At 34.9% G+C, this 15,291-nt stretch overlaps 2 protein-coding genes across 2 annotated transcripts; both read left to right on the top strand.

Moving 5' to 3' along the window:
• The first annotated feature begins 1,425 nt into the window (after positions 1-1,425).
• On the top strand, positions 1,426-1,803 carry LOC121806724 (ethylene-responsive transcription factor 14-like). Its single transcript, XM_042206849.1, has one exon. It carries the CDS (start codon positions 1,426-1,428, stop codon positions 1,801-1,803), a length of 378 nt encoding a protein of 125 aa, XP_042062783.1.
• Positions 1,804-7,949: 6,146 nt separating this feature from the next.
• LOC121806723 (ethylene-responsive transcription factor 1B-like) lies at positions 7,950-9,018 on the top strand. Its single transcript, XM_042206848.1, has one exon. The coding sequence runs from the start codon at positions 8,192-8,194 to the stop codon at positions 8,711-8,713; it is 522 nt and encodes a 173-aa protein (XP_042062782.1). The 5' UTR covers positions 7,950-8,191; the 3' UTR covers positions 8,714-9,018.
• Positions 9,019-15,291: the final 6,273 nt, after the last annotated feature.

Raw genomic sequence — 15,291 nt, 5'->3', positions numbered from 1 at the left:
ACCGAAGAAGAAGAAGAAGACATTTTTCTTACTTTTCGAAAGTGAAGAAAGTCTGAAGAAGCTCTTGAAAGCGGAAGAAAATTTCTCGAGAAAGAGAGTATAGAAGACGCAACAGCAAAGGTGTTCAAATGAGGAAGAAAGAGCATATTTATCAGATTCGGCGAAGATTTCAAAATCGTCGCACCGTTTCGAATCCCACCTTTTCAGGATTCAACGGCCGAATTTTACTGTCGCATTTAATGCAGTCACATGCAAGGCACGTCCCCTGACGTCAGCCTCCCCCGTACCTTTATCCAGAATGCCGAAGTGACTCGCTTCGCCGAAGTGATTCACTTCGTCTTTCGGGGGGGGTAGTGATGGGGTACGGACTAAACAAGCCCAACAGCAGTGACGGCCCATCAGCCCAAAGCCCAAGGAAGAGTATGAGTCCGGCATTACCAAAGAGTTCGGCCTCAGCCTACAGCTCGGTAAAAGCCAACCAATCAAGCTCTGCTCTCAAGTCGGCAACCAAAGCAGTTCGGTCTCAGTAAGAGTTCGCCCTCAGCCTACAGCTCGGCAAAAGCCAACCAATCAAGCTCTGCTCTTAGGTCGGCATCAAGCTCTACTCTCCGATCGGCAACCAAAGCAGTTCGGTCTCAGTTTTCGACCGAACAAGGAGTTAGTGGACCCATGCAGGATTTCCACAACTTCCAACACACCCACTACCACGTGGCGTCAACTCAGGCCACGATCTTAGGCCATGACCTACACGACCTCCACGACCTAGAGTGATGATGTAAGCCACGATCTTAGTTCAATGTATAAATAGAACTTAGACCTGGTAGAAAGTGGTTGGAATCACTCTAGAGAAATAATCATATAGCAAGTCTGTGTTGTAAGCTGTAATTCGCAGATCAAGCAATACAAACCTGCCCTCATTTCTCCCCGTGGACGTAGATTTACCTCAGTAAATCGAACCACGTAAAATTCTCTGTGTCGTAATTTATTTTTACGAGCATTTATCATCATCGAAAATTCGCCGATTCATCAGCATTGCTGCATGAATTAACCGACACATACCATATCGAACACTAAAAAATGTGGCGGAAATCAGTCTCCATCGCAAAATTAATCAAAATCAGTTAAAAATATTCTCCTTCTAACCTACGACAAAAATAAGACGTGAACTTATTTTTCGGTGTCCCGAGATAAATGAGAGATCGTACTCTATAGTCCTTTTATTTATCTACTTTATTCTTTTAGCCTTAATATACTAAACATTCGAGAGTATTAATTGACCTAGATACTTTTAATTAATAATTAGTGGGACTAAGATTATGTAATAAAAAAACTCCATGTCTCCTTTAAGGCTTTATTAGAATGTTCCACGATAAGTATATAAATGCCACAAACATCCAACAACATACCAAAAAAAAACACAAAATCATGGAAGAAGGTCCGAGCAACAGAGGCAAGAGAAGCGGCGGGGAGAAGGAGGAGGTGAAGTACCGGGGCGTGAGGAAGCGGCAGTGGGGGAAGTACGCGGCGGAGATACGCGACACCTCGAGGCAGGGCACGAGGGTGTGGCTGGGGACGTTCAACACGGCCGAGGAGGCAGCGAGGGCGTATGACCGGGCGGCCTACGACATGAGGGGCCATTTGGCGATCCTCAACTTCCCCGAGGAGTACAATCTGCCCAGCAGCTCCTCTCACTTCGCTGCCCCGGGCGGTGGCTCGCAGCAGGGACGACAGGTGTTCGAGTTCGAGTACTACGACGATACGCTCCTTGATGAGCTTCTCGATGATAAAAAACATAAGAAATAACTAGGTTTTGATTTTGCATTTCTAGCGGTGCTTCTTCTGAAGCATTTTTCCCCTAATTGCGACTTGGCTTTGTAACTTTTACTATTATCTCCTTGAAAAATAGAAACATTTAAAATGATACAGGTTTAAATGCATAATTGCTAAAGTAAGAAAAAAAGAATTAGTAAAGTAAGAGAGAGGAAAAGAAAAAAAAATAGTGGAAGTAGTGTTGGTGGATTATAGTGTGCACGTCCTAAAATAGAAAGTTGAGAAAGTTTTTAATTGTAAGGGACGACCTAAAATGTAAATAGTTTCTATTTTTAAGGGACGAAGGTAATATTTCAAAGTTATCATATAGTACTCATATGAGTATGAGCGGAGTGCATATAAGCGATGAAAGAGAGAGAGGTCTAGGAATCAAACCCCACATTCTCTTTCACCCAAGTAAAAAATGTTTCACATTTGACCATGTTAAGTTTGTATTACACTCGAAATATTACCTCTAGTTGAAGGTCAAATAAGCATGATGTTGAAAGAGGAAGATAATAGTGAAACGATTTATTGAAGTCAGCCCGATTCAGTATTGACAAATATTGATCACTCACTATTCAGTTGAAAATTTCACTACAGAGTTGAAAAATTCAAACTTAATTATAGTGATGATTGAACTACCACCAATCTATCTATTTGAAATGATGAGATACTTCCAGTAGGAGTTGGTACAATTTTTCTGAAATTTCCTTTTCAGTGGAATTTATTTGAAATCAGTCAACCTGGTAAACTAAAGTGGAAAGGCATAGACTCAAATTAAATAAATAGTTGAATGTAAAAACTAGAGCCTTATGTTTTGTAAGAATTGGGAATCCATAGTTTTTCAATAGGTGTCGGTTAATAGAGATTATTTATAGGGGAATAATTAGTGTTACTGTTTACAACACAGCTTTAGGGGGCAAAGTATTATTCACCACTAAGCTCTCTTAAATAAATTAAACATCTTTACTAATCTGAAAATGATGAGCATCAATAGGCATCCTCCACTTTATAAGTGCTATATATATATAGATATGATTAAACAATATTGGCCATTCAATATTTAAATGTTTATTTTGGTGAATTACTTATCCAAGTAGCAATATCTCCCATATTTCAACATTTTTATTAGATTATTTGCACGTAAATTTTTACCAAAAATAAAATCAAAATACCCTATCTACATACCTAACTTATTAATTACTAGTATTATTTTGCCATTTTGTATAAAGGAAACAAAATTACGAGTAATTGTCGGTTGTAGTTCAGCCCATAACTGAATGACAACGGATAACGGGCTTTATTAAATATGGGCCGGGCCTGATATTTTGTCCAAAACTATTAGTGAGTCCATCACGTTCAGTCCACTAAGAAACAAATATGGAGTGCTGCATATAATTATTTAATGCACAAATAAAAATGATTTAGTTTTTGTTGATATGTTTTACTCGGTCCGTCCCATTATAGGAGTCACATTTGACATGGACACAGATTTTAAAAAATGTACTTTATAATAGTGGGTTAGAAAAGTTAGTGGAATATGAGACACACTTTTTTGTTTAGATTTTGTAATAAAATATGAGTGAAGTGAGTTAGTGGAATGTATGCCCTATTTACTAATAATAATAAAATTGAAATATGACTTTTATTGTGGGACGGATCGAAATGACAAAATGTGACACTTATTATGGAACAGAGAGAGTATATTAGCCAATTTTACGGATCGAAATGTTATTTGTAATATTAGAATGGTGTCATCGTTTATGAGCATGTGCGAGAGATAGCGCATGTTCCACGTCGCATTCAGATGACTGTATAGATATTCTGATGCCGAAAATAGATAAAATTGTATAGATATTTAAAAATAGTCCAAAAATCAATTTTTTTTCCCTCGTCAATCGCTTGTTCACCCTGTCCAATATACGTCCATTTCCGCCTTGATATCTTTTATTAGACGTATTTCTATAGGTTTTCAGTGACGATGTTGTCAGTTGCTTTCACCATATGGAAACTAGTTGCAAAATAAATTCGAAAATTATGGAGTAATATTCTTTTTTATATGTTACTCCATACGACTAAAAAATTGGAACATGTTGCGGAATATACCGATTTTAACTCTAAGAATCGCAATAAGTCATAAGTAACATAATTACCGGACACCTACGTCGAATAGACATATTCTTGTAAATACATTGTACTAGATTGATCTAATTATTAACTTTTGACTTCAAACAACAAATTATAACTTTAAAAATTACGAAAGTGTTAACTCGCATATAACTGGACGAAATCCTCTGTTTCCCAAAATTCATATCTATAACATCCGGTTAAACCAAGTGTGAACTAGTAAGTGTTTGGAATGTCACAATTAATACAAAATTTTCCAAGAAAGAGGAAAGGAGATAAATTAATGATTTATAACTAGGACCATGGGAAGAAAGAAACGTAGAGATTTTAAAAAAAAATCGACTAAGTACTCTGTATCAGTAGAAATACTCCGATGATGACCTAATTTATCACTATGATTGATTTACCCATATTTGATAGTGACAATTAAATCCTTCAATTTATATATTCGCCTCTCTGTTTACATTTTGTAATTTTGTGGCTGCACTTGAATAAATTAAACAATTTTGTGTTGTTCGAGAAGCTGGCTACTAGATCATACGAGGTTTCCATGAAACATCATTTTATTTTATTTTTATATTTGAGAGAGAGATAGAGTTGTGCCTAACTAGCTAGCTAGAGCTATCTAAGAAACTAGCTAGATTCATGAACTTGATTAAGGATGAGAGTTGATTAATTCTTAATTCATGCAATTATAGAAAAATAATCAGTTACTTATCGAGTTGAAGTCTAGTAGTAGTAATTAAAAAGGTTTACATGTTGATGAAAAGAAATTGAGAGAAATATGAAAAAAAATACAAACAACAATGTTGACGGATCACCGCCTTTCTAATTATAGAAAGTGGTAGCAACGCACCAACTAACCCAAGTGCTAATTATATATACGTATATGTGATCCTTTTATTCATATCTTATTTATATATATTATACTCATCTTTTATTACGTAATTAAGATTAGCGTGACATCTAACTTGTCGTTACTAAATTGACTCAAAAGACCAACTACAGTTCCACCCTATGGAATTCAAACTATCCCTATACAATTATAAAACCCCCCAAAATATTTAAGGATTGTATTAAAAATGGTTTATTTTAATTATTTACTTCAATAAAATGCAAAATTGATATGTGATATATTAATATAATGTAATATATTAATAATGAAACTAAATTGGAAAATTGTTTATTGGCTAATTTGGACATGTTTACTATGTATGTCGATGACTCTATAAATTGTTTATTACCACTATAATATAGAATATGTCGATGGGTATAAAGTAGTTGTATGTCGATGACTCTATAAATACTTTTCAAATATTTCTGCTTTATAAGTCTAGGCATTAAAAATTCTAAATTCTTGGAGAAGGCGGTACAATTTATTAGCACATTACGTATGGATAAATAAAAATGAAAGGCGATACAAGATGTCTATAAATGTCGAAGAATGCCCGCGGGGGCGTAGCGCAGTTGGCAACGGAGGGGCAGATCTTGCTGCAATGTCGAAGAATGTTTCGATTCAAAGTCGCTACTTGAATTGCGGCTGAGTTAGTTCAGATATCACCAACTAAACTTACACTATGTATTGCCACGTTTTGTATGGAAACATACTCCTACTTTCCCCAAAAAAAAACTTTAAATTTTCTTTTTAAATGAATTTTGAATTTTTTTTATTTTCCTATTAATAAAAATTTCAATCAAATTAAAGCTTGTGTGGACTACATATAGCATCTTACCATATACAGTACGACAGAAATGAATTTTGAGATTTTTATTTATTTTCCTATTAATATGACATGTTATTTCCCTCCAATTCTGCAAATACATGAAATCCATGAATTTTGAGATTTATTATAAATTTTTAAAAAATTTAAACAAATGACTATTCAAACTCAAAAATCGTCGACCAATTCTGATCCATAGCTAACAATTTTGAACCGACGACACGTTTACTGGAAATGATAGTTAAATATAGACTTGATTATGATGAATAACATGGTTTGAAATTAGATTTTTTACTACTAATGGACTATATTACATCTTTTTTTAATATTTTTTTTATCAGATTGATAATTATTCCCCATTTACACACGTGATTATTCAAACTCCTGACATATTAATTCAAGCGCGTCTTACCAACTGTGTTACGCGCTTATTAGACTATATAACACCTCTAAACTAGTAGGAGTACTCTTAAACGATTAAATCAATGTCTTTTAAAAGTCATTTTTGAATTTACCTCCTAATCAGAAACTTGATCGAGGATTATGAAGGCTCATCGATGGTGCAGATTCACATCATCACTAAAGGGTGAAAGGCTTGACATGACATGAGAAAGTGACAGTGTTGTCCCCTTTCAAGGGATCCATCTATTGATTTGATAAAAGAAAGAGGTTTCTAGTTTGTTGATTCATACAAACACTCAACCTAGCTTCACGAAGGATGAAGGAATTTTATAACAAAAAGATTTATTCTCAAATATGTCAAAATATGACGTCCACTTACTGTCTTCGTCTTCTATTGTGGACTTTCAAAACAGCCATGATGCTTAGAAAATTAATAAATTTAATAGAAATTATTAAGCATCTAATTACTTACTTAGCTATTAACTAATTATTACATGATCCGGAATATATATTGAGCATAAATTCTTTAAGCTCATATAATTAATCCAACTGCGTTTATTTAGGATTGGACACAACAGAATCATAATACCGTTATATAAGTATCAAACTTTATGGCTTGATTGATGATGATTTAACTCTTCTTTTTCACTAAGTTTTTGGATTCGTTTGAATTGATTCTTCTTTTAATTTTTTCTGTGTTATGTTCGAGTATGAATGAAAGATGGAATTTTTTTATTTCTTAGCATAGGATATCTCTTTATAGTCTCCCCATATAGTAATAAATATGTATAAAGTTTTAAATATTTATTTATAGTCCCGCATATCATAAATATGCTAGTATTATAAACATGTGTCAAATGTTTTATAATGAACTAACGAATAGAAAATTAAGAAAAACTATAGTATTGGTTATAGTTTTCTGTAATATCTGCCCATATCTCACGCCATAAAGCTGGCTTTTCAACCTTTCTTCATCTAATAGAGACTAATACCTTATCAGATAAGATGGATTGATAAAAATAAGTGAAGCCAGTATATAATACTCCCTATATAATTACGTGTAAAAATAGTATATGTATCTTATTTGGGAAATGTGAATTAAATTCACATAATTAATAGTAGTATTGTTTGTGATCTGTTCATGCCCACTCAAAATAGGTGGTCATCTTTAACATTGTGTAATGCAAATAAGCTAATTCAGTGAATATTTATATAATCCAACTAACATATTGGAATACTTTACTCTTCAAACTCTAGAACTAATATAAAGAAATCACATGGACTACAGGACCAAATGCACCACTAACACACTTATACCCAATATTTAATACAGTAGTAGTACTATTTATAATTTGATATGGCATTATAATAAAAATCTGACAATGACAAAAAGAGGTTAGACGGAAAGAAAAATCAGAAAATGATGATGACGTAAGCGTTTGAAAAAACAATTAATTACAAAAAAAAGAAGATATTACTAGGGTCTAGCAGTACTAGGCAACTAATAAAATTCTACTCCTTGTTTAACGGTATTTGATTTTGCTTGATTGAAAAAAGATAAAACAAGGGACTATTTGTGAGAGGGAACGTACCCATACATTTCATGATTTCACGCATTAATAATTGTGGGTAAATATATTTCATTTTCTTGTCCAAATATGCCAACGTATAAAAATGTCCCATAATTAAATTAATTGACTTTGTTTTCAAATTTATGCTTACTTCCACAATTGTGTTGACGAAGACCAAATATAATTTGATCTTAGGAATAATTCCAAAATCATAAATTTAAAAACAAAATCAATTCATATGGATATTATTATCCCAATCATTTTTTTACACCATTCATACTATTTGTCTGATTTGGCTGCGTGCCAATTGCTTTGACTCACGTGTGATATATCCCTCTTGCTCCTCCTAAAATTATTTAAATGCCTACTACAGTTCCACTAAATCAAAAACATCCTCCCTTAACCAATGTCACACTCCAATTTTTTTTAACAATAATAATATATTCCCATTTTTTTGAACATTCTAATATTCCACTCATATATAAAGAACCCAAGACTTCCCCAAAAAATTAGACACAGAAGCACAAATCTATAGTAATTTGTAACACAAAAATAGAAATGAAGGTTGAAGTATTCAATTCCCAATCGGAATCATCTCTGCCATTCAACGAGAACGATTCGGAGGAGATGCTTCTATACGACGTCGTGGAGGAGGGGCGGCGGCGCTCGTCGAAGGCGTATCGCGGCGTGAGGCGGCGGCCGTGGGGGAAGTTCGCGGCGGAGATAAGGGACTCGACGCGGAACGGGGCGAGGGTGTGGCTGGGGACGTTCGAGACGGCGGAGGCGGCGGCGATGGCGTATGACCAGGCGGCGTTCGCGATGCGGGGGCAGGCGGCGGTGCTCAACTTCCCGGTGGAGAGGGTGAGGGAGTCGCTGCGGGAGATGCGGTGGGGCGCGGAGGAGGAGAGCTCGCCGGTGATGGCGTTGAAGAGGAAGCACTCGATGCGGCGGCAGAAAAAGAGGGAGAATGTGGTGGTGTTTGAGGATTTGGGGGCTGAGTATTTGGAGGAGCTTTTGATGATGAGTAGTAGTAGTAGTAGTAGTAGTTCAAGTGTGGAAACTACTTTTAATTACTTCTAGTTTTCTTGGTGAATTTCACTACCCAACAAATGGATTACTCTTTATAATTTTCCTAAGTATTTTGTCCATATGTATAATGTAATAGGGATTAGGGGGCCACCTTTTTTTTTTTATGTTACCTACAAATGCTTTTTTCTTGAGCTTTTGTTAGGAGGTTTATTTTCTTCCATTTATATGAATTTGGATGAAATTTTGATGTTATAAATATATAGTGCATGTGTGGAAGAGTTGGTGGTTTTTTGCATGGGATGAAAATGTTGTTTAGTAAAGAAGAAACAGTATTTCTATTGTTTTGTAGGGGTTCATAATCGTATTTTAAATAAATTTATTAGTTGTTGAGGGTCAACATGCCATTTTAAAAGATATTTCATCCATCCCTTATGTTAGCATGCCCATTTATTACTCTAGTAGGACTAGTGTGTCTTTCTAATGCATTCAATGATTTTGACCCGTTTTCAACAGAGTCTTTTTTAGAGTAAAAATTAACTACAAAATCTATATTTTATTTTTATTTTATTTTTTTCAGAATTCCACCATAATATCAGCGAGAAACCATTGCGTTACATCTGATCAAAATTGCCTTTATTGTTCTTTCTTTTACTAGACACCGATTCTAGAACCCTCGAGTTAATAATATACGAGGCCAAGTAGGAGATCAATTTTCTACTTTAGTCTTAATTATTAACCTTTTAATTGGGCCGAGTCCCTATTAATTGTTGCGAAGTAACTCTTGAGTGAATCTTCAATTTAATTTAGATATGGGCCTAAATTAAGGGTCTTGTGGGATGAAATAATTTGAAAGATTGGGCTTGATATTATTATAGGGTTAGCATGAAATTAATTTTTTGTGTTGGGTTCTTTCTAATTGAATGTTTTGTTTTAAATAATCCTAATGAATTAAACCTGGAAATTTAGTTAAGCCGCAAGTAATTAAATCTCATAGTTTAAATAGTTTCAAGGCCAATATAATTGAATTCAGGGTTAATTCTTTTTTTTGGTTCTATGATACATAGGCAATTCCATTTTAATACTGGACTTTTTTTAGCTTCCCGGTTTGGGAGAGACGCATGATCGTCATGCGTCTTCCGTTAAAGAAACACATGATGGTTTTGCGTTTTAGGCTAAGACGCCTAAAACGCATGACCTGAACGCGTTTTTTTATTTTTAATTTTATTGAAAGACGCATGACTCTTATGAGTCTCTAGGTAAAACGCATGAGTGTCATGCATCTCTTGTTCAAACAAAATCACGAGAAATAGAGGCAGAACCATTCTGTGAGAGAAAGAGAGAAAGGGGCAGCGGCAATTTTGAGCGATTTTCTAGTATATTACGGTAGTTTTCCTCAATCTTTCAATATTCCTTCCTTGGTCATTGTTTATTGCATATTTTGTGTAATTTTTTGGTCATTTTGTAAATTAGGGTTTATGAAGAAATTGTTCAATTAGTCCGATGATTTGCTATTTTTTTTAATTGAAACTGGTTTTTATTGATGATATGCAAGCAATTGATTCTATATGTTTGTGAAATTCATCCAATTATTGAAGTTGTGAAATTCATCCAATTAGTTAAAGATGATTATTGAAAAAGAGGGGCTTTGATGTTGTTGTTTTCTTGTGAAATCATGGTTTTCAGAATCGGAAGAAAATCAGTCAAAATCGCCGCTTCCCCTTTCTCTCTTTCTCTCGCAGAATGGTTCTACCTCTGTTTCTCGTGATGTTGTTTGAACAAGTGATGCATGATACTCGTGCGTTTTACCTAGAGACCCATAAGAGTCATGCGTCTTTCAATAAAATTTAAAATAAAAAATAAAAAAACGCGTTCAGGTCATGCGGTTTAGGCTTCTTAGCCCAAAACGCAAAACCATCATGCGATTCATTAACGGAAGACGCATGACGATCATGCGTCACTCTCTCCCAAACTGGGAAGCTAAAAAAAGTCCAGTATTTAGATGGAATGGCTAATGTATCCTAGAACCAAAAAAGAATTAACCCTTGAATTCAAGTGTTTGTCACAATCACAATGATCAAATTTATGAGCTCGTTTATATTTATTTGGTAATTGGTACCCACAATACGAGTCACATTTGAAGCCACCTTGAGTTTTAAAAATGTAAGGAATAGTGTGGTGGAAAAGTTTAGTGAAATATATGGCCCACTTTTTTATATTGATTTAAAAATAAAATATGAGTGCAGTTAGTCAGTGGAATATAAGACCTACTTACTATTTATGGTAAAAGTGAAACGTAACTCTTATTATGGGACGAACCGAAATGGAAAAAATGTGACTCTTGTAGGACTGGGGTAATATCTTCGATCAAAACAACGCAACTATAGAGTGACTTGAAATTCATCATCAGTGTCGGATGGTTCTACAACCTCCCCCATGCCATCGGTAGTAGCTTGATCGGGTCCGAACACCCTGGTAAGATGGACATACTCCAGTTCATCCTGAAGGTAGCATGCCAGGACGAAGTCATTCACCTGCACCGAAACATTCATATGCATGAATCATTTGGCTAACAATCAACACACAAAACAAAGCCAGGACTCACCATCATTATAGCTTTCCAAGTGTTGTCACTAGCTCGCACATACGAGGCCGCCACCTCCCAGATAGCGCCCTCATGGTTGATCACAAAGGTGAAAGTGTCGTATCGTTTCCGCAGGAACTTAACACGGGCGTAGATGTCCTCCAGATCCTTCCAGGTACTGAACACCTCCGACAGTTCTTCGTGAGCCTCGACAAGGAAGTCCTCGCCAAAAACCTCAAGCTCTCCAGCACCTTCGGCCTTCACTTTCCTATCAAGCATAAAGTCAAGCAATATACTGTTGTCCCCCGGGTGCCATCCATCGAAGTACAGGTACACTTCTTGATAATGGGGCATGATCGGCTTCATTTTTTGAGACCGTCGACCAAAGCTGAGGATGTGGAGGAGGATAGTTGGTGTACATACCATAGTTTGGATGCATAAATAGGTGTAAATACCGAATGACTACCACCTACCATGCATCGGTTGAAAGGATATGGGCTAGATTAGATTAATATGGATTAAATAATTATAGTTGGGCTACAATTATAATTAGTCCATAAGCCCAACAATCATGAAACCCTAATGACTCTTTGTCTATATAATGGTTATTTATTCTCCATTGTGGGAGAAGAGAAATATCGTAACATTAGAGAGAAAATACGTAAAGCTTTGTAGAGAATTCCTAGCTTTCTCTATAGAGTGATTGTACCGAGGAATTGTTCCTGCATCGGATCAGAATACACGTGGACCTCGATAGTAGTGGATTCAACTTGCAGGACACAATCGTAGAAGAAAACAACACAACAAGTAAGATTTAGTTCCGTTGTGTATTACGTGTTCAACTTGCAATATGATTATGAATCTAGATCTGTTATTCTTGTATGCAATTTCCGCTGCGCTCATTAGATGAATACAAGAATTCCTAACAGTGGTATCAAAGCCCGGGGCTTATTCATATTTATTTTGTAATTTAATTATACGTGGATTGATTTTCGAAATCAGAATTTTGAAATTGGATTTCGAAAGGAAATTAGGTTGAAAATTGTTTTCATCCACTATGCTTAAAATATTGGTTTTGGAATCCAATCTTAGCCGCCGACGAGAAATTAGAATTGAAATTTCAATCACTTTTCAAAGAATGATTTTGGAATCCAAAATTAACGAAACGACAAAAAGTTGAAATTGAATTTCAATTACGTCAATTTTCAATGAGTGGTTTTGGATATTGGAACTTGAATTTGGAATTCAATTAATTGAAATTTGATCTCAATTGTATATACAACATCGAAGGCCGAATCATGTAAATGCGTATTTTGTGGATTTTGTTTCCTAATTTATGACATATTAATTATGTGTATTGTTTACTTATGTACGCTGACTCCAATCCTTTAATGGATGTATATCAATTTGATTTTGTAACCTTTGAATTGGAGTAATGATTACATGGGTATAATATTGTATTAAACATGACTGTTGCGTATTTGGTCTGTTTTGAATTTGATTTCAAAATTTAAGAACTGGTTCCGTAATTGAAATTAGATTTCAATTCCTTCAAAAGAATTTTGTGATATTACCGAAAATTGCAAATTGATTTTGGAGTTTGACTTCAAACAATTTTGAATCGTTTGGAAAAGAAAATCATGCTTCCGCCGATAAATCCATGCCAGTTTAGGGTATCTATTAATTTAGAATTAATATTAAGTACCCTAAATGTGCTTTTAATATTAGTTTATAATTAATATTAAATATCTATTTATATTAGTTGGGAATTGATATAGATTAGATGATAAATTTATTAATTGGATTAATGGATTAATGAGCAAGAATTTGTTAATATTATTATTTTGGAATAATAAATAATATATGTGCTTGATGATGATTTGGAGTTATTACTTGATTTACAAATTTATTAATTTAGAATTAATACAGATTGGATTAATTTCGTTAATTTGATTAACAAATTGGGACATAGTTATCATCTGGAAATGATAATATATACTCCACATCACAATATTAATTTGGAATTAATATTAAATATGTATAATTATATTAATTTTGAATTAATATAATGAAATCCACATTTAATTAGAGAATAAAATTTGATTTTATTTGTTGAGCATTATTTGATATCTTATGTGATAAGCATGCTATTTGATTTTATGCTTATTTATTTCAACTATAGTAGTTAGAGACCGTTTATTGTCTGGGTAGGCGGCGCCCAATATGTGTAGTCCGTGTTATACTATGTCTGGGTAGGCGGCGCCCAGTATGTGTAGTCCGTGTTATACTATGTCTGGGTAGGCGGCGCCCAGTAATTGTTTGAAATTTAATATTGGATATTATATTCACAGAACTAGTATCACACTTTTCCCCACAAAATATAAGTCTTGTTTTGAAACAAACGCGTCGTCCATCACAATTGTTTGATGTTCCTAGTCTTTTCGACCACGAGTTTTACGCCCTCGCGTTTACTCTAAATCTACAAGGTTTAGGCTCATTCATAGATGCATGGTTGGCATCGTGTGATGGGGTTGACTTGCTTAAATTATTTTGAGTAGCCCTCGCAACCAGAATAATTTATGGACGTATATTAATTAGATTAATAAACCAAGAATTGTAAAATTGTTGTTACAATTGGCTTGGAGGCCTACCTGGTGATATTATTGTAGTCATCAGCCCTCGCAGAGGCTGCAATAATATAGACTTGGATCTTGGACCACTAAAATTTATATTAGATATAAATTCGTATTTTATGTTTGGGGGACATAATATATGTTAAAATTAGTGGGAGCTAATCAATACAATAAACCCTTGTTTGATTAGTGATGCGATTGTGATCTTTGTATGCTTTTCTAATTCGCTTTTCGTTTTATTTTCTGTTCAGATAATATGTCAAACTTATCTTATGAGTGTATGATGGAAACAAACAAATTGACTAGGTCAAATTTCACGGAGTGGCAGAGAGACTGCCCAAAACTCAAGGCACAAGGTGCAATGAGTGGGAGCTCAGCTATGTTTGTCATTGAGATAAATATGTCTATGAATAACTCACAATCCTGGGTATTGGATACCGCTTGTGGTTCACACATTTGTAATAATGTGCAAGGTTTAATTGACAGCAGGAAAGTGAGGCCTGGGGAAGTAGACCTACGTGTTGGAAATGGAGCAAAAGTTGCTGCCGAACGCGTGGGAACTTATAGATTAGATCTTCCCTCAGGACATAGACTAGATTTACATAATTGTTATTTCGTTCCAGTTATTTCAAAGAATATTATTTCCATTCCGATGTTAGACATCGAAGGTTTTTCCTTCCATTTTGCAAACAGCAGGTGCTCGTTTTCTAATAATGGATTGTTTTATGGAAATGCCTCTTTAGAGAATGGATTATATATGCTTGAATGCAAACGGGATATTCTCAATGTGCAAAATAAAAGACTTAAGCTATGTAATACGGATAATGCTACTTATCTTTGGCATTGTAGACTTGGTCATATCAATGAGAAAAGGATAGCGAGATTGAGAAAGTTAGACTATCTAAATTCATTTGATTTTGAATCATATGGTGCTTGTGAATTCTGTCTCAAAGGAAAGATGACTAATAAGCCACTTTCCGGGAAAGGGGTGCGTGCTAATGATGTGCTAGAGTTGATCCACACAGATGTGTGCGGACCGTTTCCAACTCAAGCAAAAGGTGGTTATTCGTACTTCATTACTTTCACTGATGATTTGACAAGGTATGGATATGTGTATCTTATGAAACACAAATCTGAGGCCTTTGAGAAATTTATAGAGTTTAAGTGTGAAGTTGAGAAACAACTTGGGAAAAGTATAAAAACTCTTCGATCAGATCGAGGAGGGGAATACTTGAGCCGAGAATTTCTTGATTACTTGAAATCGCATGGAATTCAGTCGGACTGGACACCTCCTGGTACACCACAAATGAATGGAGTATCTGAAAGGAGAAACCGAACATTATTAGATATGGTTCGATCCATGATGAGTTTAGCTAGTCTTCCTTTATTTCTCTGGGGTCATGCTTTATTGACTG

Source organism: Salvia splendens, chromosome 6, assembly GCF_004379255.2.
Source record: "Salvia splendens isolate huo1 chromosome 6, SspV2, whole genome shotgun sequence".
NCBI lineage: Eukaryota > Viridiplantae > Streptophyta > Magnoliopsida > Lamiales > Lamiaceae > Salvia > Salvia splendens.
This window is presented reverse-complemented; position numbering and strand designations above follow the sequence as displayed.

What these genes read in the sequence shown, in the direction of transcription:
- LOC121806724 (XM_042206849.1), top strand. Translation starts at nt 1,426, where the DNA reads ATGGAAGAAGGTCCGAGCAACAGAGGCAAGAGAAGCGGCGGGGAGAAG.
- LOC121806723 (XM_042206848.1), top strand. Translation starts at nt 8,192, where the DNA reads ATGAAGGTTGAAGTATTCAATTCCCAATCGGAATCATCTCTGCCATTC.